The 26,365-nt window shown below is 56.8% G+C and overlaps 2 protein-coding genes across 2 annotated transcripts in view; both read left to right on the top strand.

Moving 5' to 3' along the window:
• KCP (kielin cysteine rich BMP regulator) overlaps window positions 1–26,365 on the top strand; it is a 156,601-nt gene that overhangs the window by 63,868 nt on the left and 66,368 nt on the right. The window lies entirely within an intron of this gene.
• LOC142906476 (uncharacterized) lies at window positions 9,843–20,986 on the top strand. The gene is made up of 6 exons (XM_076054356.1): window positions 9,843–9,908; window positions 11,155–11,959; window positions 12,346–12,628; window positions 13,034–14,663; window positions 16,112–16,299; window positions 20,872–20,986. The coding sequence occupies exons 1-5, from the start codon at window positions 9,843–9,845 to the stop codon at window positions 16,256–16,258; spliced, it is 2,931 nt and encodes a 976-aa protein (XP_075910471.1). The 3' UTR covers window positions 16,259–16,299; window positions 20,872–20,986.

The raw sequence follows: 26,365 nt of genomic DNA on the forward strand, positions 1-26,365 counted from the left end.
CGGGTTGAGACATCGCTAGCACGGGTTGAGACATCACTAGAACGGGTTGAGACATCACTAGCACGGGTTGAGACATCGATAGCATGGATTGAGACATCGCTAGCACGGGTTGAGACATCGCTAGCACGGGTTGAGACATCGTTAGCACGGGTTGAGACATCACTAGCACGGGTTGAGACATCACTAGCACGGGTTGAGACATCGATAGCACGGATTGAGACATCGCTAGCACGGGTTGAGACATCACTAGCACGGGTTGAGACATCACTAGCACGGGTTGAGACATCGCTTGCACGGGCTGAGACACCACTAGCACGGGTTGAGACATCACTAGCACGGGTTGAGACATCGATAGCATGGGTTGAGGCATCGCTAGCACGGATTGAGACATCACTAGCACGGGTTGAGACATCACTAGCACGGGTTGAGACATCACTAGCACGGGTTGAGACACCACTAGCACGAGTTGAGACATCACTAGCACGGGTTGAGACATCACTAGCACGGGTTGAGACATCACTAGCACGGGTTGATACATCACTAGCACGGGTTGAGACATCGCTAGCACGGGTTGAGACATCACTAGCACGGGTTGAGACATCGCTAGCACGGGTTGATGCATCGCTAGCACGGATTGAGACATCACTAGCACGGGTTGAGACATCACTAGCACGGGTTGAGACATCGCTAGCACGGGTTGAGACATCACTAGCACGGGTTGATACATCACTAGCACGGATTGAGACATCACTAGCACGGTCTTCTTTGAGACATCACTAGCACGGGTTGAGACATCACTAGCACGGGTTGAGACATCACTAGCACGGATTGAGACATCACTAGCACGGGTTCAGACATCACTAGCACGGGTTGAGACATCGCTAGCACGGGCTGAGACATCACTTGCACGGGTTGAGACATCACTAGCACGGGTTGAGACATCACTAGCACGGGTTGAGACATCACTAGCACGGGTTGATACATCACTAGCACGGGTTGAGACATCACTAGCACGGGTTGAGACACCACTAGCACGGGTTGAGACATCACTAGCACGGGTTGAGACATCACTAGCACGGGTTGAGACATCACTAGCACGGGTTGAGACATCACTAGCACGGGTTGAGACATCGCTAGCACGGGTTGAGGCATCGCTAACATGGATTGAGACATCACTAGCACGGGTTGAGACATCGCTAGCACGGGTTGAGACATCACTAGCACGGGTTGAGACATCACTAGCACGGGTTGAGACACCACTAGCACGGGTTGAGACATCACTAGCACGGGTTGAGACATCACTAGCACGGGTAGAGACATCACTAGCACGGGTTGAGACATCGCTAGCACGGGTTGAGGCATTGCTAGCACGGATTGAGACATCACTAGCACGGGTTGAGACATCACTAGCACAGGTTGAGACATCGCTAGCACGGGTTGAGACATCGCTAGCCAGGGTTGAGACATCACTAGCACGGGTTGAGACATCACTAGCACGGGTTGATACATCACTAGCACGGGTTGAGACATTGCTAGCACGGGTTGAGACATCACTAGCACGGGTTGAGACATCGCTAGCACGGGTTGATGCATCGCTAGCACGGATTGAGACATCACTAGCACGGGTTGAGACATCGCTAGCACGGGTTGAGACATCGCTAGCACGGGTTGAGACATCACTAGCACGGGTTTAGACATCGATAGCACGGATTGAGACATCGCTAGCACGGGTTGAGACATCGCTAGCACGGGTTGAGGCATCGCTAGCACGGATTGAGACATCGCTAGCACGGGTTGAGACATCGCTAGCACGGGTTGAGACATCGCTAGCACGGGTTGAGACATCACTAGAACGGGTTGAGACATCACTAGCACGGGTTGAGACATCGATAGCATGGATTGAGACATCGCTAGCACGGGTTGAGACATCGCTAGCACGGGTTGAGACATCGTTAGCACGGGTTGAGACATCACTAGCACGGGTTGAGACATCACTAGCACGGGTTGAGACATCGATAGCACGGATTGAGACATCGCTAGCACGGGTTGAGACATCACTAGCACGGGTTGAGACATCACTAGCACGGGTTGAGACATCGCTTGCACGGGCTGAGACACCACTAGCACGGGTTGAGACATCACTAGCACGGGTTGAGACATCGATAGCAGGTGTTGAGGCATCGCTAGCACGGATTGAGACATCACTAGCACGGGTTGAGACATCACTAGCACGGGTTGAGACATCACTAGCACGGGTTGAGACACCACTAGCACGGGTTGAGACATCACTAGCACGGGTTGAGACATCACTAGCACGGGTTGAGACATCACTAGCACGGGTTGATACATCACTAGCACGGGTTGAGACATCGCTAGCACGGGTTGAGACATCACTAGCACGGGTTGAGACATCGCTAGCACGGGTTGATGCATCTCTAGCACGGATTGAGACATCACTAGCACGGGTTGAGACATCACTAGCACGGGTTGAGACATCGCTAGCACGGGTTGAGACATCACTAGCACGGGTTGATACATCACTAGCACGGATTGAGACATCACTAGCACGGTCTTCTTTGAGACATCACTAGCACGGGTTGAGACATCACTAGCACGGGTTGAGACATCACTAGCACGGATTGAGACATCACTAGCACGGGTTCAGACATCACTTGCACGGGTTGAGACATCGCTAGCACGGGCTGAGACATCACTTGCACGGGTTGAGACATCACTAGCACGGGTTGAGACATCACTAGCACGGGTTGAGACATCACTAGCACGGGTTGATACATCACTAGCACGGGTTGAGACATCACTAGCACGGGTTGAGACACCACTAGCACGGGTTGAGACATCACTAGCACGGGTTGAGTCATCACTAGCACGGGTTGAGACATCACTAGCACGGGTTGAGACATCACTAGCACGGGTTGAGACATCGCTAGCACGGGTTGAGGCATCGCTAACATGGATTGAGACATCACTAGCACGGGTTGAGACATCGCTAGCACGGGTTGAGACATCACTAGCACGGGTTGAGACATCACTAGCACGGGTTGAGACACCACTAGCACGGGTTGAGACATCACTAGCACGGGTTGAGACATCACTAGCACGGGTAGAGACATCACTAGCACGGGTTGAGACATCGCTAGCACGGGTTGAGGCATTGCTAGCACGGATTGAGACATCATTAGCACGGGTTGAGACATCGCTAGCACGGGTTGAGACATCGCTAGCACGGGTTGAGACATCACTAGCACGGGTTGAGACATCACTAGCACGGGTTGAGACATCGCTAGCACGGGTTGAGACATCGCTAGCCAGGGTTGAGACATCACTAGCACGGGTTGAGGCATCGCTAGCACGGGTTGAGACATCACTAGCACGGGTTGAGAAATCACTAGCACGGGTTGAGACATCACTAGCACGGGTTGAGACATCACTAGCACGGGTTGAGACATCGATAGCACGGATTGAGACATCGCTAGCACGGGTTGAGACATCGCTAGCACGGGTTGAGACATCGCTAGCACGGGTTGAGGGGTTGTGTATATAATGCGGACTCGATGCTATGTGTCTACTTGGTGTATCATTGCCGGAAAGGGGAAATCATATTTTTGTTTTCATCATTTTTGATACCAGAAAACAACTAATTGGTCCCACAGATAGACTCGCTGCGAGCACTTTAGCTAATTGTACACCACTGAAAGTCCAGCAGTAGCGTCACTGGGTATCATTTTTGTAAAACGAAATTATAAAACTATTTTTCATTTTACAGGGCGAGGCCCAGGTGAGCGATGTTGCTCTTTTTCAGAATCTCACTGGCTTTCACAAATGATAGCTCAACCAAGTAGCTTGTCATCATCACGTGGAACTTCCTGGCAGCGGTCAAATAAATCTAAACGAGTGACGTTGATTCTAAATGTGAAGGGAAAAATTGTAGGACCCGGAGAAGAATCCACGCTACCACGGGGAAGAGAGAGACACGCAAATTCCAAATATTACAAGATGCATCGTCAGGGTCAGGATCTAACCCACGACCTCCTGTAGACCAGGCGAGGTAGTTAACATCTCCTAGTCATCAGGGGACCCGGAGAAGAATCCATTTAACCACGGGGAAGAGAGAGAGACACGCAAACTCCAGATATTACAAGATGCATCATCAGGGTCAGGATCTAACCCACAACCTCCTGTAGAACAGGCGAGGTGGTTAACATCTCCTAGTCACCGGTGGGAGGGCCAGACGTTCCGCGTCTATCCCTCCCTCCTACCGACGCTGGGTGCTGTGTGCGGCGACTTCGTGGCGGCGATGGATGTGTTCTGGTGCGTGCGGGTGGGGGGATGGTGGTGGGGGGGGGGATGGTGGTGGTAGGGGGGGGCAGCGCTTCGCTTAGAACACCACCACCACGTGGTGTAAATATTTACCCTTCTCGCCACGAGTGGTGGCACGGCAGCCCCAGGGGGTCTCCGTTCGTGGCGGCGGCGGCTGCTGCCGCCGGCGGCGCCGGGAAGATTTTCCAAAAATCTTCGCTCTCGAAAAAATGCGATGCCCAAGACGGAGGCAAAGAAGCCCCGTGTAGCCTCCAAGAGGCCGGCGGGGCAAGTGCTCCTAGCGCGCGGCGCCCATGTAACGCTGTTACGGTACCGTGACCTCGTGGTGATGTTTATCGCACAAGACCAGGTGCGCATTTACGGCCGAGCCGACCTAGGGCGGCCGTGGACCGGGAATCGAACTCGGGCGGCCGGCTTCGTGGCGCAGCGCGCCAACCGCTGTGCCGGCGCTCCCCCCACGCCGCGCACGGCGCAACCGCACCGCCGGGAGCGCACTGCCATCGCGGGCGTCGTCATCATCCAGCAGTGGATTGCCGGTGGCTGCTCATGGTGGTGGTGGTGATGACGAAAAAATGTGGATATCTGACCTGAGCCCAACATTTCCGAGTTGTGGGGGGGTGTGGGGGGTGGCCATGAAACGAGCCAACCCCCCCCCCCCGCCGCCACCCCGATCACGACATTTGTTTGTGAGGCCGTCGAGCCACTGTGCTGTCCGTGGGACTCGTGCGCCGTCAACACCGCCCGCTCCACCGCGATGCGGAGCCGTTGTTTTGATTCGCTTTGACTTGATCCTTCCACGCTTTCTACCCCCCCACCCCCTTACACACACAACGCTTCGCAGTCTTGTCCGTTCTTCACGAATTACGGACTTCACGTGCTCTTAGGCGTGTGTCCCTAGAAGTTTGGCTCCGTCGTCATCGTCAGCCGTGGTCAATCCACTGCTGGATGATGAAGGCCTCCGTCCCCCCCCCCCCCCCCCCAAAGCCACCGCCATCTCTCTGACGGTCCATCCAGCACCTGCCGTGCACACCAGGAGCCGCTTTCATCATCGCTCCATCTCCTGGGTGGACGTTTCCTTTTCGGACGCCGTGTTCCGTCCCCGAGGCCGCCGCTCCGTTATCGTCCCTCATCGCTTCTCGTCGAGACGTCGTCTCCCGCCCCGTCTGCTGCTGCCGCCGCCCTGGCTTTCCTTCCCCTCTCCGCGGCCCGCTCCCGGTGGGCCCCTCCGGCCCCCGGTGGGCCCCCCGTCGTTGCGGTCGCACCGCCCGCGTGCCGGGACGGCTTCGCCGGCTCCGGCGCTTCCTGCGTGAGTGAGACGGCAAGAGAACAGCGGGGACTTCGGGAGCCGCGGGCCACTCGAGTTCCTCGCAAGAGCCGCGTCGTCACAGCGTCCATGTCTTCAACTGCAGCGGCTCCAGCGGAGCGCCTGGGTCGGGACGCGCGGCCACCCCCCAGGGGCGGCCGCGTGTCTGGGGTGTTCACGTGTGCAGGGTGGCCACGTATCTGGTGTGGCCACGTGTGCAGGGTGTTCACGTGTGCAGGGTGGCCACGTGTGCAGGGTGTTCACGTGTCCAGGGTGTTCACGTGTGCAGGGTGGCCACGTGTGCAGGGTGACCACGTGTCTGGGGTGTTCACGTGTGCAGGGTGGCCACGTGTGCAGGGTGGCCGCGTGTGCAGGGTGGCCGTGTGTGCAGGGTGACCACGTGTGCAGGGTGTCCACGTGTGCAGGGTGGCCACGTGTCTGGTGTGGCCACGTGTGCAGGGTGACCACGTGTGCAGGGTGTCCACGTGTGTAGGGTGTTCACGTGTGCAGGATGGCCACGTGTGCAGGGTGTCCACGAGTGCAGGGTGGCCACGTGTCTCGGGTGTTCACGTATGCAGGGTGACCACGTGTGCAGGGTGGCCACGTGTCCAGGGTGGCTACGTGTGCAGGGTATCCACGTGTGCAGGGTGACCACGTGTCTGGGGTGGCCGCGTGTGCAGGGTGTCCACGTGTGCAGGGTGGCCACGTGTGCAGGGTGTCTACGTGTCTGGGGTGACCACGTGTGCAGGGTGTCCACGTGTGCAGGGTGTCCACGTGTGCAGGGTGTCCACGTGTGCAGGGTGACCACGTGTGCAGGGTGACCACGTGTGCAGGGTGGCCACGTGTGCAGGGTGTCCACGTGTGCAGGGTGGCCACGTGTGTAGGGTGTCCACGTGTGCAGGGTGTCCACGTGTGCAAGGTGTCTACGTGTGCAGGGTGTCCACGTGTGCAGGGTGTCCCGTGTCTGGGGTGGGATGCTCTGTGGAGGCGTGGCCAGGGGTAGCGAGTTCGGCAGGAGTGTCGTGTGTGGCGTGACTCTCAGCGGGTGCCAACTTGATGGCACCTGTCTCTTGTATCCTGTCTGCTTTCGTACAGTGAGTCACACCACTGTATCTGTTTCATTCTCCCTAACTTGATTTTGTTATTGTGCTGAAAGTATAAACAACAAAATACACTTGAAGCTTAACGATATGAAATCTAAATCGACTGCACAAGGCTCAGGGTTTATGTTGTACGACTTGTACGTTACACATGTCCGTTTTGGTGGTTGGGGATCGATGCGGGGTTAGGGATCAATGTGGGGTTAGGGGTCGATGTGGGGTTAGGGATCAATGCGGGGTTAGGGATGAATGTGGGGTTAGGGATTGATGTGGGGTTAGGGGCGATGTGGGGTTAGGGATAGGTGTTGGGTTAGGGATCAATGTGGGGTTAGGGATAGGTGTTGGGTTAGGGATCAATCTGGGGTTAGGGATAGGTGTTGGGTTAGGGATCAATGTGGGGTTAGGGATAGGTGTTGGGTTAGGGATCAATGTGGGGTTAGGGATAGGTGTTGGGTTAGGGATCGATGTTGGGGGTTGTTAGGGAGCGGTTTGGGGTTTTTAACCCAGTAAGATCCCACTGAGGGAGAGCGAAGTCTCACTTGCAAGGCAGAGCTAGGATAGAGAGTTCATTGGCGACAGCCAAAGTTGCACCACAGTGGCAGCGGCGGAACAACGCGGCGCAGACTCAAAGTGACATCGCTGATGCTGACAGGGGGCTCTTGACTAAAGCCACGGAAATCCGTCAACGCTAGAGTCCGTCCCCCCCCCCGCTCAAACGATCATCGAGGCAGTGCCCCTTCTTCACCCACCGGCGGTTCTTAGCCAGCGTTGAACATTCCACATGGCAGGAGCCAGTCATGTTCCGCATGAAAATTCCAAACCAATTCAAACCCCAATTTTCTGCTCACTGCCTGTGAATTTCCTTATTTTTTTATTGAGCATATTTTTTCGTCCAACATTGCGCTCCGTCTAACTATCGCTCTCTTGTGCTCTCTTGTCTGTCTCTGCCTCCTCCCCTTGGACCCCTTCCCCCACCGTGACCCCTTGACCCCCCCCTCCCCCCCCCCGCTCCCCCAGAGGGGTGCCTCTCCTCCCCATGCTTTAATGGGGGCTTGTGCCGGGCCGAGGGGCCGGGCGGCTTTACCTGTGAGTGCCCAGCGCCGTTCTTCGGGAAGGCGTGCCAGCTGGCCTCTATACAGGTAACGAGACCTCCCTCCCCCACCCGCCACCCCCTCTGTGACCCCTGACCTTCCCCCCACCTCCCCTCCCCCCTGACCTTTCCCGCCCCCTCTCTGCCATCACGCTTGCCTCTTAACGCTTCCTTTTGGCTGGGCGCTATCGTTGACCGGTTTTCCAATTCGCTTGCTGGCTGGTTTGTAGGTCTGTAGTAGATTCTGCTCATTAATTCAGTGCGTGTTATAATCCACCCGATGGTATCCCTCCTTGCACCTGGCTATTGGTGCGCACGCAAACGAGGTCGACGCAGGACCTCACCGTAGCCGACTCATTGTCTTAGAGCCACTCGGCCACCACATTTCTCCTCCTAATAACAGAGACCCAGGCACTGTGTGGCCAGTTAAACTGGGATGGATGACTCCGCGTATTTGATGATAAATATTTCTACTGCTCATCATCAGCGCTGCGTCCCAAATGCCACTATCCCTAAACGAATTCGTTCAAAGTACGCCGTCCGTTTATTCAATCCAGCCTTTAGAATTTACAGATGCTTTCGCTTAAGTAAACAGCCACTAATTCAGCCAAAAAGCAAATTGGATTTCACGGTATTCATAATGTAAATACCGCATTCTCTGGATTGGAAAGCACAGGGCCACATTTGGCCTTGCAATACGGGGGGAGGGGGAGGGGAAGTGCGACTTATCATCCAGAGAATATGGTATTTGTCCTCATTTCAAGCTGACTGACTGCATGCTTTATATACGACAACCGTCATTGTCATCATCAGCCATGGTTTATCCACTGCTGGCTAAAGCCCTCAATTTGCTGTCGCAATCCGAAATGGGTCCTGCGATGATCCCGCACGTGAACCAATCTCGTTGCTCCATCTCCGCGACCGTCGGACATTTTTTGGGTGCGCTCTTCCACTTTGGCTGCCGGTCCGTCACTCGTCCTTCCCGTTGGCCGTCGCACCTTCTCATGTCAGACGCTGACCAAGTCCCACTCAAGTCCCACTCAAACCCTACTCAAGTCCCACTCAAATCCCACTCAACGCCCACTCAAGTCTCACTCAAGTCCCACTCAAATCCCACTCAAATCCCACTCAAGTCCCACTGAAAGCCCACTCAAATGCCACTCAAATCCCACACAAGTCCCACTCAAGTCCCACTCAAATCACACTCAAGTCCCACTCAAGTCCCATTCAAATCCCACTCAAATCCCACTCAAATCCCATTCAAATCCCACTAAAATCCCATTCAAATCCCACTCAAATCCCATTCAAATCCCACTCAAATCCCATTCAAGTCGCACTCAAATCCCACTCAAGTCCCACTCAAATCCCATTCAAATCCCACTCAAATCCCACTCAAGTTCCACTCAAATCCCACTCAAGTCCCACTCAAATCCCATTCAAATCCCACTCAAATCCCACTCAAGTTCCACTCAAATCCCACTCAAGTCCCACTCGCTCTTCTTATCCGTCGTTGCAATGTCTCTGAGCGACGGGTGTCGTTCCCCGCTCTAGTCCATATCTTATAGAGCGCCTCCACTCTTGACGTAGCTGTCAAAGACAGAATGGAACGATTCAGGTGTGTGCAGGGGCGTAGCCGCAGGGGTTGAGGAACGAATGACAGCAGCAATAGAGTGGTGCGTAGGGGGTCACGGAAGGGCTACATGGGGAGGGATGGGATAGGAGTGGAGGGGGCGAGGGGAGATGAGAGAATGGGTGATGAAGAAGAGGTGGTGAGGCTCTTCTTCTTCCTCCTCCTCTTATTCCTCTTCTTCTTCACGTACGGGGATAGCAACAGCGTGGACAGCAGGTGGGGCCACACCGCGCTGGATTTGAGAGTTCAAAACCTTACGCGACATCAGATGCAACTCAAACGCGGGCTGGGCAGTGACAGGTAGCTGGCGGTTATCGGACGACAAATCGGAAAAGGTTTATCAATGGAGTGTAGGTGAGTTTAGAGGAGGAGGAGAGGTCGATGGAAAATGAGATGGCGGGGACGGAAGTGAACACTACGGCTGCCCCCTCGCTCGACGCGGGGTCGGTTTACACGAAATTCCCGCCCTGCCATGCGGATTTGGATTCACTCGGCATGCGGTGGCTCATGCGGTCGGACGTGGGACAGCATTGTGTAGTGTGTACCGTGTGTGTATGTGTATACCGTGTGTGTGTGTGTGTACCGTGTGTGTGTGTGTACTGTGTGTGTGTGTGTTAACTGTTTGTGTACCCTGTGTGTACCGTGCGTATGTGTACCGTGTGTGTGTGTGTGTGTACCCTGTGTGTACCATGTGTGTACTGTGTGTGTACTGTGTGTGTGTACCCTGCGTGTACCGTGTGTGTACCCTGCGTGTACCCTGTGTGTACCATGTGTGTACTGTGTGTGTACTGTGTGTGTGTACCCTGTGTGTACTGTGTGTGTACCCTGCGTGTACCCTGTGTGTACTGTGTGTGTACCCTGCGTGTACCGTGTGTGTACCCTGCGTGTACCCTGTGTGTACTGTGTGTGTACCGTATGTGTACCGTGTGTGTACTGTGTGTGTACTGTGTGTGTGTACTGTGTGTGTACTGTGTGTGTGTACTGTGTGTGTACCATGTGTGTACCCTGTGTGTATGTACCGTGTGTGTACCGTGTGTGTGTACCCTGTGTGTGTGTACCGTGTGTGTACCGTGTGTGTACCCTGTGTGTGTGTACCGTGTGTGTACCGTGTGTGTGTACCCTGTGTGTACTGTGTGTGTACCCTGTGTGTACACTGTGTGTACCCTGTGTGTACCGTGTGTGTACTGTGTGTGTACCGTGTGTGTGTACCGTGTGTGTGCACCGTGTGTACCGTGTGTGTACTGTGTGTGTACCGTGTGTGTACCCTGTGTGTACTGTGTGTGTACTGTGTGTGTACCCTGTGTGTACCGTGTGTGTACTGTGTGTGTACCGTGTGTGTGTACCGTGTGTGTGCACCGTGTGTACCCTGTGTGTACCCTGCACGTACCGTGTGTGTACCGTGTGTGTACTGTACTCGGCAGGCAGCTGGTTCTTTGGCGAGGGACAACATTGGGGTCAGGGTTCGCGATGGGGTTATGGACAGGGATGGGTTTTGACGGTTTCCGACGGCTACCGCGTGCCGCGGGGCGCGGGCATCTTGCAGCACGTGCCCATCTCCCTCTGTCTGCAATCCGCCAACCCCGCCTCGCCGTCACGTTGACGAAACCCCCAAACCCATCCCCCGGCGCGCTCCCCCCCCACCCCCACCCCTCCCTCGACCTCCGCCGACCTCGCGACCTCTGACCCGCGCCAGGCCTGCTACCTCCCGCCTTCGGAGGGCGCGGCCTGCCGGGAGGGGGCCGCGACGGCCCCCCGCTCCTGGTACTTTGACGGCCGCTCGGCCCTCTGCCGGGAGCTCCCCTACGCCGGCTGCGGCGGCAACGCCAACCGGTTCGGCAGCGCCGCCGAGTGCCGCTCCCGCTGCGAGCTGGGCGCCTGCGTCTACCGCGTGCGTCGCGCCACGCCGCCGCCGCCGCAGTCATCGTCGTCGCTGCCATCGTCGCTGCCGTCGTCGCCTTCGGAGGAATTTGGCAGCGACGGTTCAACAGCCTCGTTCCTGCCGCGGAGGAGACACAAGTACAACAGCAGCGGCGGCGGCAGAGGTGGCGGCGTTGGCGTCTACAGGGAGATCCTGGGTTTCCCGCGAGACTTGGGTTACGGCGCTGGCGCCGGTGATGGTGGTGGAGGTGGCGGCGGCGACCCCGGTGTTGAGTACGCCGGTGACGGTGGATTTGGTAACGGTGGATTTGACGGCGGTGTCGGCGACGACGGTAATAGCCTGGACGGGAACGAGCTGTGGCCACCGCCCGGCCGCCCTCACCTGCGGCCCGGCATGAATGTTGCCACGCCCGCCGGTGCTGCCGGCACCGCTCTCTATGGCCGGCGCCGGCACCAGAGGGCCCACCGCGGCGGCGCCGGTGCGGAGGGAGCGCCGGGCGGTGGGGACGCAGGCTGCTCATCGGCCGGCGGCTACGAATACCGGTGCGAGACGCTCACCAGGGCCGACTGCCTCGGTCTCGACGGGCTGGAGCTGAGCGACGATGGTGGAGGTTACGGAGGTGGTGGTGATGACGATGCCGGCGGTGGTGGTGGTGGTGGTGGTGGCGATGGTGGTGGTGTAGCGGCTGGTGAGCACGGTGGATCCCGTGGCCCGAGAGAAGGCAACGGTGGTGGTGCTCGTGGTGCTGGCGGAGATGCTTTTGGTGGAGTCGGAGTCGGCGCAGGAGATCATGTGTCTGCCGGCAGTGTGGGTGGTTTTGTCGATGAATTTGGTAGACCCGTAGTGGCTGGGCCACCGGTCACAGCCGGAGGAGGCGGGCGCGCATTCGGTGGTGGCGCTGCCAGAACCACCATGGCCAGATTGGGCCGGGCCAACGCCGGCAGCCGACCTACCAACGCCGCCGCTGCACGCGGGGGAGGTATCCTGACCGTCGGCATCCGTGAGGTCGTGGGCTTCTCGCCGGGACAGACGTGCGGCCGCGACCGCGGCGGCGGACTCTTCCCACCGCCCTGCGGCTGCGCCGGGGCCAGCGCCGCCGGTGGCTCCGGTGCCGCCCGATCGCGGCGAGCGGCGGGCGACGGCGGCGACTGCACGGCGTGCAGCTGCGGCGCGGACGGCCGGCCCGTGTGCAGCTGCCGGAACCCGGTCCGGCGCAAGGAGATCCGCGACCTGACGGGGGAAGAGCGCCGGCGATACCGGGAGGCCGTGTGGCAGCTCGTCGACGCAGGTGCAGGAAATTGTTGACCTCGCTCGCTCGCTCATTCGCTCGCTCGTTCGTTCGGGCGGTGTCGCGGCCGGGCGGTCGTGCGCACTCGCCGCACCGGTGTTCGTAGCCGCCGGCCGACGGGCAGCCGGCGCCCCCACCACCTGGCGCTCTCTCCGCGAACCGCTGTATGGGGGATCTTCGCCTTCGCGTCCGAGTCGCGCTCGAACCGCTTTACGAAATTGCGCACGTCACAAGTTTTTGTCAGTGATAATATTGACCGCACGGTTAATCATCATGCGGGGACGGTGGGTACCCGTGGTGTTTTCTGGCAAGGAGAGTTTCGCCACCGCGGCCGGCCACGGCAATCCGCGGCGCTAACCTCGTCCTCGCCCCCCCCCTCCACCCCCCCCCCCAACCCCCCGGCAGGCACGTGGTCCGAGCTGGCCCACACGTTCTCTGCTCACGCCCCGCGGGGCCGCCACTCGCGCCCCTCCTCCGCGCTGCCGTGGCTGCGCGCGTTCCTGCGGCACGCCGAGGCGCTGCTGCAGCGCGCCGCCGGCTCCTGCGCGCTCGCCGTGCCGTACCACGAGTGGCCCGTCGACGCCGGCGACGTCGACTCGTCCGTCGCGTGGGACCCCGACTTGTTCGGCGGCGACGGCGCCGACGCCGACGCCGGCTGCGTGCGACCGAACCCCTTCGAGAGGCCCGGCGCCGCCTGGTCCCCCTGCCTGCGCCGGCGCTTCGACGTCTCCGTCTCCCTGCCGGACGCCGTGGACGTCCACCTGGCGCTGCTGTCGCCCGACTTCGCCGCGCTGACCGAGCGCCTGCTCGCCATGTCGGCGCTGTTCCGGCTGCGCGTGGGCGGGCACGCGACGACGCCGCTGGCGCCGTACGACCCGCTCTTCCTGCCCCACCTGGCCTACGTGGACCGCCTCTGGGCGCAGTGGCAGGAGCAGAACCCCGGCGCGGGGCCTCCCCGGGAGACGCTGCTCGCCGAGACGGTGCCGTTCGGCCCGGCGCCCGCGGCCGACGACGGCCGCCGCTGCGTGTCGTACGTGCCGCTCACGCTGGGCACCCCCTGCAACGTGACAGCGGCCGGCCCGGCGGCGCCGCGCCGGCCGAGGGGTCGCGAGGGTCGCGCCTCGAGGGCGGCCGCTGCCGCCGACGGCCGGGGTCGCGCGCCGCCGGACGCGCGCTCCAACGACGCCGGAGAGTTCCTGGAGGGGTTCGTGGAGGTCGCCGAATACGGCGCGAAGTTGGGAACCCGCAGCAGCAGCACCACCACCACCACCACCACCGGTGGATTCCTTCGTCCGTCTCCGGGCGTCGAGTGGAACCAGTTCACCCGGAGCCAGCTCGCCCGGAACGGATTCGAGCCGGAGCGGTTCGACGGGAGCCGGTTCAATCGACGGCCGTCGTTCCCCCGGAACGCCTTCCATCCGGAGTCGCCCGACCCGGCCCGGTTCGACCACAATCCGTTGGACCGCGGCACGTCCGGCCGCACCGGCGGCGGCGCCGTCCGCCTCTTCGACCGCGACGGCTTCGACTCGGAGGGCTTCGACCGCCTGGGCTACAGCCGCTACGGCTTCGACCGCTCCGGCGTGACGCCGTTCGGCATGCGGAGCGACGGCACCTTCGCCCGCGCCGCCGACCGCGTCGCCGCCGCGGTCCTCTTCGACCCCTCCGGCCACAACCGCCACGGCTACAGCGCGTTCGGCCTGGACCGCGCCGGCTTCGACGTCTTCGGCTTCGACCGCGACGGCTACGACAAGGACCGCTGCAACTACTTTTTCGCCGGACCCCACTACCTGCGCTTCTACTTCTTCGCCACGCAGCAGCTGGCGGCGGCGGCCGGAGGGGAGGCGGCGCTCGCCGGCATACGCCGGATCTGCCCGCCCGTGTCGGAGGTGCCGGCCTGGTGGCTGGAGGCGGAGGGCGTCGGGGGGCGGCCGTCGCCGGGAGGCGCCGGCGGGCGACTCCGCGAGCACGGCCAAGCGCCGCGGAGCTCGTCGGTGTTGCACGAGGGACTCTGGCTGCCGGTGACGCCGGACGCCAGGTGAGGAGGAGGGAGGCGGCGGCGACGGCGGCGGCGGGCGGAGAGAGTTTGAATTCTGATCTTGCATTTTGCCCGCGGTCGGGGTCGCTCTCGTGGTCGAGAGGTCGTGGAGGTCAGCGCACGGTTGGCTACGTACGGTGCGAAAGAAGTTCAGGGAGTCGATCGTTTAAGTCCCCCCCCCACCCCCCCAAAAACAACAAAACATTGTGATGTTGAAAGTTCCCGCTGCGCTTGATTTGGCGAAATTCCACCATTCAGAATTGAATGTCGGTCTTGCCCGCTGTGTGTGACGAACTTTACTCTCATCTGGCAGAGCGAGGGGGAACGTGATGCTACTATTGTGCGTGGCGGACCAGGGCGTCAGTTGAAGGGAGGGATCTCAGAGGTAGCTCTGTGATATCCGCTTACGCGGGCCATTCGCATTATTTCTTAATCTCATCACAAGTAAATTATTATTATAAGTTCAAGTTGATTTTGTTTAACTCGAGATAGACCATTTTGCCAGAGTGAACCGAGTCACCAAAATGTTACGCCAATGTAGCAACTCACAGCAACCGGTTGAATGGACGCCCAAAAGACAAAGATTCCCCGTATAGCCTCTAACAGACTGTTGGGGCAAGTGCTGTTAGCGAGCACCTACGACCCCATACACACATAGACACGTACGTGTAACACCATCGCCCACACCGCCTTGCTGCCCTGTACGTACGTTGAACTTCTTTCGCACCGTACTTAGCCAACCGCGCTAATCGGAGGTGCAGGGGAAGGACAACAAACTATGGGTCTCTGTGTGGGTTTTTTCGGTGAATATGGGTCTCTGTGTGAGTCTATGGATCTCTGTTTGAGTCTATGGGTCTCTGCATGAGTCTATGGGTTTCTGTGCGAGTCTGTGGGTCTCTGTGTGAGTCTATGGATCTCTGTTTGAGTCTATGGGTCTCTGCATGAGTCTATGGGTCTCCGTGTGAGTCTGTGGGTCTCTGTGTGAGTCTGTGGGTCTCTGTGTGAGTCTGTGGGTCTCTGTGTGAGTCTATGGGTCTCTGTGTGAGTCTGTGGGTCTCTGCGTGGGTCTATGGGTCCCTGTGTGAGTCTATGGGTCTCTGCATGAGTCTGTGGATCTCTGTGTGAGTCTATGGGCCTCTGCATGAGTCTATGGGTATCTGCGTGAGTCTATGGGCCTCTGCGTGAGTCTGTGGGTCTCTGCATGAGTCTGTGGATCTCTGTGTGAGTCTATGGGCCTCTGCATGAGTCTGTGGGTCTCTGCATGAGTCTGTGGGTCTCTGTGTGAGTCTACGGGTCTCTGCGCGAGTCTATGGGTCTCTGCACGAGTCTATGGTCCCTGTGTGAGTCTGTGGGTCTCTGCGCGAGTCTACATATGCACGTTGAACGTCTTTCGCACGACCCTCCGTCGCCAACCGCGCTAACCGGGAGGCTGCCGCGCTGCGCTCCAGGTTCTGCTTCGAGCTGCACTGGTTCTCGGGCTGCCCGCTGGGCTCCCGGCCCGTGACCTGCAGCCAGGACCTGTGCCTGGGCGCCGCCTGCTCTGGGTTCCCCCAGGCCGAGTGCCGGATGCGCAACTGCGGCTCGTGCTACACTGAGTGGCTGGAGCCGCAGACGGGGGCCCTGCTCATGTGCCTCGGTCAGTGTGCTGCGCGTGTGTGCAGTGTGTTACATGTGTGTGTGTGTGTTACATGTGTGTGTGTGTGTGTTACATGTGTGTGCGGCAAAACAACCCCCTACCTCCTCGCGGTGCCGGACGGGCAACTCTGTCGTGGACAGCGCTGTGGGGGGAGATCCAATTTTGATTGGCTCCTCCCCTCATGGCATATGTGTCCACCACAGGGGCTAAACGGGGGCTCTGGACGGGTGCGAGGGGCTGGTAACCCCTCCACCTTCAATTAATTACCACGAAACTACGAATTAAACTGAAATATGTAACAACTAAGCTTGTGCCGGAGGCCCCGGGGGGCCAGGCGTCTATGACGTCTCCTGGCCAAACCCCAATTGGCGGAGCCAGGAGATTGAATACCTACCCTCGGGGCTACTCCAGAAACAACGAAAAGCCACTACGGTTGGCCACGTGGAATGTTCGAACGCTCACTGCAGAGGAGAGGCTGCCACTCCTCTGTCGGGAGCTGGACCGGTACCACCTGGATCTATGCGGCATTCAGGAGGTCCGGTGGACCGGCTCTGGCTCCTGCCACCATGAGGGGTGGACAGTCCTCTACTCGGGGCAGCAGACTGCCAAACAACAGGGTGTGGGTCTTCTTTTGAACAAAAGAATGAAGGGGGCGTGGGAGCGTGGCGGTGAGGTGTGGGAAGCTGTAAGCCCCAGGCTACTTTGGGCTCGCCTTCCCATCAACCGGAGGCGAGGAATGGTGGTCGTGGTTACTTATGCCCCCACCGAAGATGAACATCCGTGGAGGGATGCAGGCAAAGCCGATGAGTCAGATGCCTTCTATGACCTCCTGTCACAGGTGCTGGCTAAAGTCGCCCCTCGGGATAGAGTCATCATGTTGGGTGACTTCAATGCCCGAGTTGGTCATGATACTGGCACCTGGTCTGGAGTGATTGGAGGGCATGGGCCAGATCAGCTCAATAACAACGGTAGGAGGCTGCTAGATTTTTGTGCAGCCCATGGGCTTGTAATTACCAACACGCTGTTCCGGCATCGGCGCATCCACACAACATCATGGATGCATGCCGGGTCCAAGCAAGAACATCTGCTGGACTACATAGTGACGGACCAGCGAATGCGAGCCCATGTCCTTGACACCAGGACCTACCGTGGAGCTGATCTGCCCTCTGACCATCGACTAGTCATCTGTAAGATGCGCCTGCCATTCTTCCACTCCGGTGGTGGGTGTACACCCAGGACCCCATTCCAACCTAAAGTGGCCTGGTCTCAGTTATCTGATGAAAGTTGCAAGCGAGAATTTCATCATCGCTTGCGGCTGGGATTGGCATCGTCCCCGACTCCTCCTGATGTCGAGGGTAAATGGGCGAGGTTTAGGACTGTGACTCATGCAGCTGCAATGGCTGCTTTGGGTACGCGGTCCAGACCTCCCCAGACACCCTGGATGACAGAGGAGTTGTTCAGGATGGTTGAGAAAAAGCGACAGGCCCACTGTCATCGGCTACAGAATCCCACGTCAGAGAATGAGGAGGCTTACCGCAGCCTTCGCTCGGAGGTTCGGAGAGCCGTGAGGCGCTGCAAGGATGGGTGGTGGTCGCGGGTTGCTGAGGAGATGGAGTCTGCCTCAGTGGCCCGTGATCACAAATCTCTATTTAACTCCATCAAAAAAGTAACCTGCAGCGCCACACCTATTACCATCATTAGGGGAAAAAACGGTGATCCAATTTCCGACCCCCAGGAACAGGTTCGCAGATTTGCTGAGCATTTCTGTGAGGTCCTGGGGGAGGGAAAATCCCTCAGCCAGGAAAACATCGTGGCACAAAGTGAGGATGACCCTGCTGAGGCTGCGGTGCCTCAAATATTGGATGAAGTCACCCCCTGTGAGTGGCTGGCTGAGGTGCCAGCTGCTGATGAAGTATTGAAGGCGATCCGGAGTCTGAGACCAGGAAAGGCAGCGGGCAGAGATGATCTCCCAAGCGAAATGCTGAGGGAGGGTGGCGTTTGTGCACAGACTGCCCTATATGACATCATAACAACAGTCTGGACCACTGGACGGGTTCCGCAGGATTGGAAGGATGCCCTGGTGGTCCCCCTTTTTAAGAAGGGGGACCGCACAGACTGTAACAACTACAGGGGCATCTCACTCCTCAGTGTGCCGGGAAAGGTCCTGGCAAGGATTATTCAGCATCGCCTTGCCAGGCACGCTGAGGAGAGGCTTGCGGAGCCCCAATGCGGTTTCAGGAAAGGGCGGTCCTGCACAGATGCCATATTTTCTGTCCGTCTGCTACAGCAGAGGTGTAGGGAATTCCAACAAGACCTACATCTCTGCTTTATTGACCTGGTCAAGGCCTATGATACCATCAGTAGGCCTGGGCTCTGGGTCGTTCTTCGTGCTTTTGGAGTACCTGACCCTCTGCTCACGATCATTAAGGACCTTCATGATGGTGAGCGGGCCCGGGTAAAACTACGTGGCCGGGAGTCAGAGCCATTCCCTGTACACCTTGGGGTGCGACAGGGATGTCCTCTGGCTCCCACATTATTTAACATCTATTTTGACCACGTAGTTCGTGAAGCCTTCAATCGCTGTACCGGGGGAATCTCCATATGGTACAGATATAATGGGAGGCTAATCGACGCCCGGGTGCGGTCAAGGGATGGCTCCCTATTGCTCAACCACGTTATGTATGCTGATGACTTGGTAATAGCTGCTCAGTCAGAGGAGGAGTTGGAGACGCTGCTGCTGAGACTGGAGCGTGCCACTAAGAGGTGGGGCCTTACCATCAGCCCCACCAAAACTAAGCACCTGCCTGGGTATTTTGTACCATCGGACACTCCACCCCCACAACTCCCAATCGGTGATGGGGCAGTTGTGGAGAGAGTGGAGAGTTTCCCATACCTGGGCAGTGTGCTTATGACTGGCTACAGTTTAACAGCAGAGGTCTCACTCCGAATCAGTCGAGCGGCAATATCTTTTCATCGGTTGCGTAACGCTGTGTGGAAGCTACCTGGTCTGTCGCTCCGCACTAAGCTTCAGGTCTTCTCGGCCACGGTCATTCCCTCCCTTCTCTACGCTTGCGAAACGTGGACCCCCCTAATGGAACATCTTCGCCGGTTAGAAACATTTAGGCTGGCCTGCCTACGATCCATCCTGGGTTTAACCAGACTGGATTGTGTGAGGAGCTCACAAATCCTTGAAAGATCTGGGCAGGGTCCCATCGGTGAGCTCCTCCGGCAGGCAAGGCTGCGATGGCTGGGTCATGTAGCCCGCATGCCCAGCCACCGCATGCCGAAACAGCTTTTGTTTGGCCGGATTGAGGGGGCTAAGCGGGCGCGGCACGGGCTAGAGAAGAGATGGAGTGATGTGGTACAGGAGGACGTGGAGCTGAGTGGACTTGCCGATGACTGGTACCAGCGGTGTCAAGATCGGCCTCTGTGGAGGAGGCTCGTGAAGGATGCTACTGGGCAGTTGGAGGCAGTCGCCCTCCAACAACAACGGAGGGCGGAGGAGCGATGCTCACAACAGCGAGCGGAGCGCCGGGTGGCTAAAGCACAGCAGGTTGGCACAGTAGGGGGCACAGGTGGTGCATCAGCCAGTCATCTCAGTCAGTCGACCAGTGGCACCTGGGTCTGCCCCGTGACCTCCTGCCAGCGGGCGTTCGACACTTCACGTGGCCTCAGGGTGCACATAGCCTGGCACAAGCGTCGTGGTGACGTCACCGCCACTTAGTGGCGAATGGCGGTTGTTGTTGTTGTTGTTGTGTGTGTGTATGTGTTACGTGTGTGTGTTAGTTGTGTGTGTTTTGTGTTACCTGTGTGTGCAGTGTGTTACCTGTGTGTGTGTGTTACCTGTGTGTGTGTTACGTGTGTGTGTTAGTTGTGTGTGCGTTGTGTTACCTGTGTGTGTGTTAGTTGTGTGTGTGTTACATGTGTGTGTGTTAGTTGTGTGTGCGTTGTGTTACCTGTGTGTGCAGTCTGTTACCTGTGTGTGTGTTACCTGTGTGTGTGTTACCTGTGTGTGTGTTACGTGTGTGTGTTAGTTGTGTGTGCGTTGTGTTACCTGTGTGTGCAGTGTGTTACCTGTGTGTGTTACCTGTGTGTGCAGTGTGTTACCTGTTTGTGTTACCTGTGTGTTACCTGTGTGTGCAGTGTGTTACCTGTTTGTGTTACCTGTGTGTGTGTGTTACCTGTGTGTGCAGTGTGTTACCTGTGTGTGCAGTGTATCTATGTTGAACTTATTTTTCACCATAGATAGAGCACGTGTCCTCTGTGTGTGTGTGATGTGTGCATACTCATCCAATGTGTTCTGGATCAATGAACCCGCCAGGCCATTCTTGTGTGTTGTTGTTGTTGTTATTTTCATTATTGTTGTTGTTATTTTCATTATTGTTACGGATGGCGTTGTGCTTTGGTCATTGTTGGTCGTTGTCGCCATCGTTGTCATTTTGGTTGTTGTCATCGTTGTTTGTTGGGTGGCATAGTGGTGTTATTGTTGATATTTATTGTCTGTTGTCATCATTTTGTTTTTGTTTATTGCTATAGTTGTTGTTTGTTGTTGTTGTTTCCGTTGCTCCGCAGGCTGCATCGACGAGCGGGGGATGTTCCACGCAGAGGGCAGCACCTGGGTCATGACCTGTGACCTCTGCTCGTGCCAGGGAGGCGCAGTCTCCTGCATTAGCGGCTCCTGCGAGCCCTGACCCGACCTCTGACCTATCGCCCCCACCCCCTGCCCCCCCCCTCCCCCATCATGATCATGCCGGTAAAAGATGTCAAACTTTGACCGATCCCATCAGGCCGGTAAGGGTGAGCCTGTGTACGTGTGGGTTTGTATACCTGTGCGTGCCTGTGCGTGCGTTACTCTTAAGCCCTAACACTTCGGTGTGTGTGTGTTGACCTCCTGCCGGTGAGCCTCTGCCCTTTTACTTGGTGTCAAAGTGCACCTAGTGGCACACAAGCGCGGCGGTAGCATCACTGCAACTCGGTGGTGAAAGGAGGATGGTGCGTGTGTGCCATGTGTGTGTCATCGTTAATTTAAACGTGTTCCCTTGTGACCATGAATGCAAGGAATCGTCGTTTTGATTCTCATGCTTGGTCTGTGAACATTATTCATTTTTGCCTTTCTTTAAAAATTATGTTTTTCACGCACATATTTTATCTGAGATTGACTAGTTAAAAAAATTACTACGCATGTTCTGATTGGTCTAAACTTGAATGTACCCCCTTTCGATTGGTCAAAACCTTACTGTGTCTATTCTGAATGGTCCATGTTTGGCATAGCCCTCTTATGATTGGTCCATACAAGTCATGTCCTTTCATGAGTCAAAACCTACCCCACGTTCTTTTTAATTGGCCAATGCTTGACCTGGTCTTTGATTGGTCGGAAAATATATTCCACGTCTCTTCTGATTGGTCAATATTTGAATTTTCATTTTTATCATCATAGTGTATCCCAGGTCTATTCTTATTGGTCCAAACTTGACTTGTGTCTTTTGATTGGTGCTAATAATTATTTGTCCACTGGCTTGACCTCCGCGGGAAGGTCACCAGGTCGGCTGAAGTGAACATTCTCGCAATAATGTGAAGATCTCGCAATGCGGTTGTGAATTTGTATTCTTTATTTTATTTAAATACTCTGAGCAGTGCCAGTCAACAAGTGCCAGTAATCTTGCGACGAGCAAGCAAAACAAAATGACCAGGCATTATCACGACCCATCTAAAATCATGACTATTATTATTACTACTATTAATATTTATACTACATAGCGTACGATGTGTTCCACTTTTGACGTTGAAGGAAGTTTTAATACTGCAGACTCCAATGAATATGCGTGCAGATGTTGTTGGAAAGTTTAATGAACGGTGGCCAAATGAAGATAGGTTCACCACAGTTGCTTATCAATAACTTTGATCGTAAGAGAGAGGCACTTTGCCGCTGCGAAGGGTGGTAAATATTTGGCATTAACTCCGGTGGCACTGATCGTAGTAAAGTTACTTCAACGGTGCTTGGTATGTGCGCTAGTGACACGCGTAACTATTGCGTTTTCCCCGTGCCAGCAATTGTGTATGGCGCTGTGCGTGCGTGCGTGCGTGCGCACGTATGGAGCGGTGGCGCCGCGGTTAGCGTACTGCGCCGCGAACCTCGATATGCCCCGATTTCAATTCCCGGCCACGGAAAAAAAAATCAGTGGGGATTATTCGAACCAGTTGTGGGCCTCTCCTAGGTTGATTCAACCTTAAATTAGTATCTGTTGCCGAGTGTCAGTGTCAGCACCGGGGAGACAAAGGCAGCCGTGCGTGGTGCTGGCCACATCAACCTCCTCGTGTGTCGAGTCAGCCTCAAAAGGTGCAGACTTAATAGGCACTTGCCCCGACAGTCTTCGTGTGCCACATGGGGGAATTTTCGTATCTGTGTGTGCGACGTTTGTTCCGTTCTCACGGTCACTTTCATTTCAACGCCGTTTCAACCGGCGGCAAATTCATCATCTTATTTTCCCGCTGTTTGTTAACCGCCTAGTTTTTAAGCTGACGCTTCAAAAAGTAAAAAAAAAAATCTCACGAAACCTTCGCTATTATATAAGATTTGCTTGAACAAAAACTAATTGCTGGACAGCGCCGGTTAGTGGAACACCGATGAAGTTTTTCTACCCCTGGTATTTAAAAGCAAAAAGGCTAAAGCTGCATCTTTAAAATCCGGTAGGTGCGCGTGCGTTTACACTACGGACCCGCTGACCCGAGTTTGATTTCCGCTCACGGCCAACGCTGGTGACGATTATTTGAACCGCCGGTCCTCCACTAGGTCGACTTGGCCTCAAATGAGTACCTGCTGCGGTGCGTAGTAAACATCGCCACTGGGGAGACAAAGGCGGTCAGGCGTGGTGCTGCCCCCCCCCCCCACCCTCTTGTGTACTGTGCCGGCCTTCATAGGTGCTGCTACTCGCTACCAGCACTTTCCCCTAATGTCTACCAAGGCTATACGGGGGGAGGGGGGGGGGATTTTTATCTTTGTGTGACCAGATCTCTCCGACTGCGTTGACACCGGGCACACGTTTCGGGGTGCGTCTTATTTTTCCCAGAGTGCCCTATTAAATCCGGGTTCCCGCCACGCGGGTGAACTTGCCACACGGTTCCTCCAGTGACCGCGGGATTGGCAAGGGGTTGGCACAACGGTCGGCCGCCGCCGGCGCTGCTGCTGCTGCCGTTGGCCGTGATGATCCTTGACCGTCCTGGCTGAGACGATGGTGGGCACGCTTTCTGGTGGACCGGGGTAGGGCAGTTTCCTCTGGGCCTCGCGTGGCCGATGGTGGGGGAGGGGGGGCCCTGATTCCTTCCTAAGGCGGAAGGAGGCCCAAGATGTGACCCCAGGCGCACAGGGCCTCGATGAGATGAAGCCAGTGGTGGGAGGGCGGTGACTTTTGAAAAGTAATCGCTGTGATTTCTGATGACTTGAGGTATCAGAAGTGAATCTCATGTAATCTCAAATTTGATTCAAAAATTTTTTTTTTTACTTTCGGCAACTCCATCAGGTTATGGGATGAGTACTGTTTAGGATTACAGTGCTTTGCCACATGCGTTTGTGGCCAAATCGCAACACGATGCACACCACGATGTCGTCAGACCACGGACTAAATGCAGGAAGTCGACAGTCACCAATGACTGCACACAAAAAGAAACCCCATCCCAATTAATATATTTGGTTATCCAATTATTATATGATGACGTGCCCAGGGTGGGTAGGAAAGTTCTAGCACCCCATACGTCGTGAACCTGATGTCATTTTAAGTGATCTCAGGAGTAGTTCTGTTGTCCACTTCCGTGGGCCGTTCTGTAACAAGAAGGGGGTGGGGGGGGGGGCTGCTTTGTGAAAGATGCAAATGGAATGTTCTTCTTGTGACGTGCCAATGACGTCGACAGCACATCCGGGGATAGAAATTGGGAGGACATTTTTCGTTTTTGTAATCGCGTTTAGTGACTGTAATCTGATGACCCGTCAAAAGCCTCAGCATTTTATGGGATTACCAGCACCTGTAATTCGAATTCTGACTACAGTAACGCTCTACTCCACAACACTGGACCTTGTCTAGGCCTTGGGCCTGGGATTGTAGAAGGCCTCAAATCGCCGTCGGTCTAAAATGGTTTCCCTTTCGGTGCCAATATTTATTGTTATTATCGTTATTTCGTATTCAAAAAAATGTCGTGGCGTTTGGTAACGGCGGAAATTATAGTGCAGTATTTTTTTTAAGTCTATAGTTGTAAGTTATAACGGACGGTCAAAATGAAGTCTGTCGACTTCTTGCCGAGCGGTCGAAGCCACCGTCAAGTCTCGCCGTTTCCCGAACGGAACGTGAACATTAACTCTCTGTGTTACTATCGGTTTAAAAAAAAACACAACAAGAAAACCCTGACCGGTGTGTGTGTGTGTGGTTGTGTTTCGTGCGATTCTGTCGGATTCATTACGAGGAAGCGTGGAGGAAGCCAGTGCCGCTTTCTTTCTTTTGTACAACGACGACGATCCACGCTCCGTTTTACTCCCCCCCCCCGCCCCTCCCCCACCGATAAAGTTTGTGACTTTGGACACAGCAACAACAAAACAACTTTACGTTTTTATTTTGTCCGTCTCATTCCTAAGGCACCTTCGCACAAACACAGACACACGCATACATACACACAACAAAGACAAAGATCCACCACGTAGACTGTTGGGGCAAGTGCTGTGAGCGAGCAGCGCCTATGAAGGCCGTCACGGCACACGAAGTGGATGGGGTGGCCAGCACCACGCCGCCTTTGTCTCCCCAGTGGCGATGGTTTTACGCACTGCACCAGGTACTCATTTGAGGCTGAGTCGACCTAGGGGAGGCCCAGGGCCGAATCGTCACCGGTGGCGGTGGCCGTCGTCGTTATTGTCGCCCGACTTGCTGTTGGTGGTCGACGGAATTTTCCCGTCCGGGATCTCAGCCCAGAGTGCGACGGGAAATCCTTCGTCACACACGGGGACCTCCGCTCGCAGTCGAGCAGCATCGTACAACCTCCTTGCCGCAAGACGCAAGTCGCGTCCCGACAGCAACGGCACCGCCGCCGCCGCCGCCGACGACGACCCCGCCGCTCGAGCCACGACGCCGGCGGCTCGCGTTGCCGCGGGCTGGTGATTGTGTTGGGAAGGGCTCGCCGCCTGGCAGGAGGTCACGGGAGGGAGACGACCTCCCTTCCCCCGGGGTGCTACGGGTCGACCGGAGAGTCAGGTGGCGTCTCACCCTCCGTCGTCGTCCGTCGCCCCGGCGATCCGGGGTGCCCTCACGTCTTTTGCGCGAACCGCCGGACCCCGCGCCCTCTGCATCGAAGCCATCGGCATCGCGGCGCGAGGATTTCCGGCGGGCCGTCATTTACGAACGAAGCGAAGTGACGCGGACGCAGAGCGTCGGTGGGTGGGGGGGGTGAGAGGCACGGGGGAGGGGGGGGTACCAGGGGAACTCTCCTTCGGTGAGCCAGGCCAGGCACAGCGGTGCGTGCCCAGGTAAGTATTTAGAGTTTTTATTTATTCATATTTTTTACACACATATTTTTTTGCAGCGATTGTCCCCCCCGCCCGCCCGCCCGCCCGCCCGCCCCACCGTGCGAGAGAGAAATTTTATTTGGGGGGAAGTGAAAATGCAGCGTCCGTCCGGCCGGCGGGATCGTTGCGGTCCGAGCGGAAAAGGTGGCGAGCGTCGCCGTGGTGATGGGAGGACGCCGCTCGCTTGGCCCCTCGCGGGGTGGTGCCGTGCGTGCCGCCCACCGCACTGACCGCTCCCCCCCCCCCACCCCCCCCCACTCCCGTCCCTCTTCAATATTTGGACGCCGCTTGATACACATTGGCACTGCAAAGGGGGCAGAGCGAGCGAGGAAAGTGGACACCCACGCCGTAGACGTGCACTGGACACCAACGGGCCGCACGTGCCCAGTGGTTGGTGATGGCGACGATGTTGGCACGCGCGCACCCGGCCCAGTGGCTCGTTGCGAGTGCACGAGGGGGGGGCCTCTTGCAGGAACCGAGGTGACTTGAGCGCCGCGCACAGAGTTCGTAACTCGACGTCAGGTC

The sequence above is a fragment of the Petromyzon marinus genome, chromosome 65 (assembly GCF_048934315.1).
Source record: "Petromyzon marinus isolate PM22_M1 ecotype Great Lakes invasive population chromosome 65, UKy_Petmar_22M1.pri1.0, whole genome shotgun sequence".
NCBI lineage: Eukaryota > Metazoa > Chordata > Hyperoartia > Petromyzontiformes > Petromyzontidae > Petromyzon > Petromyzon marinus.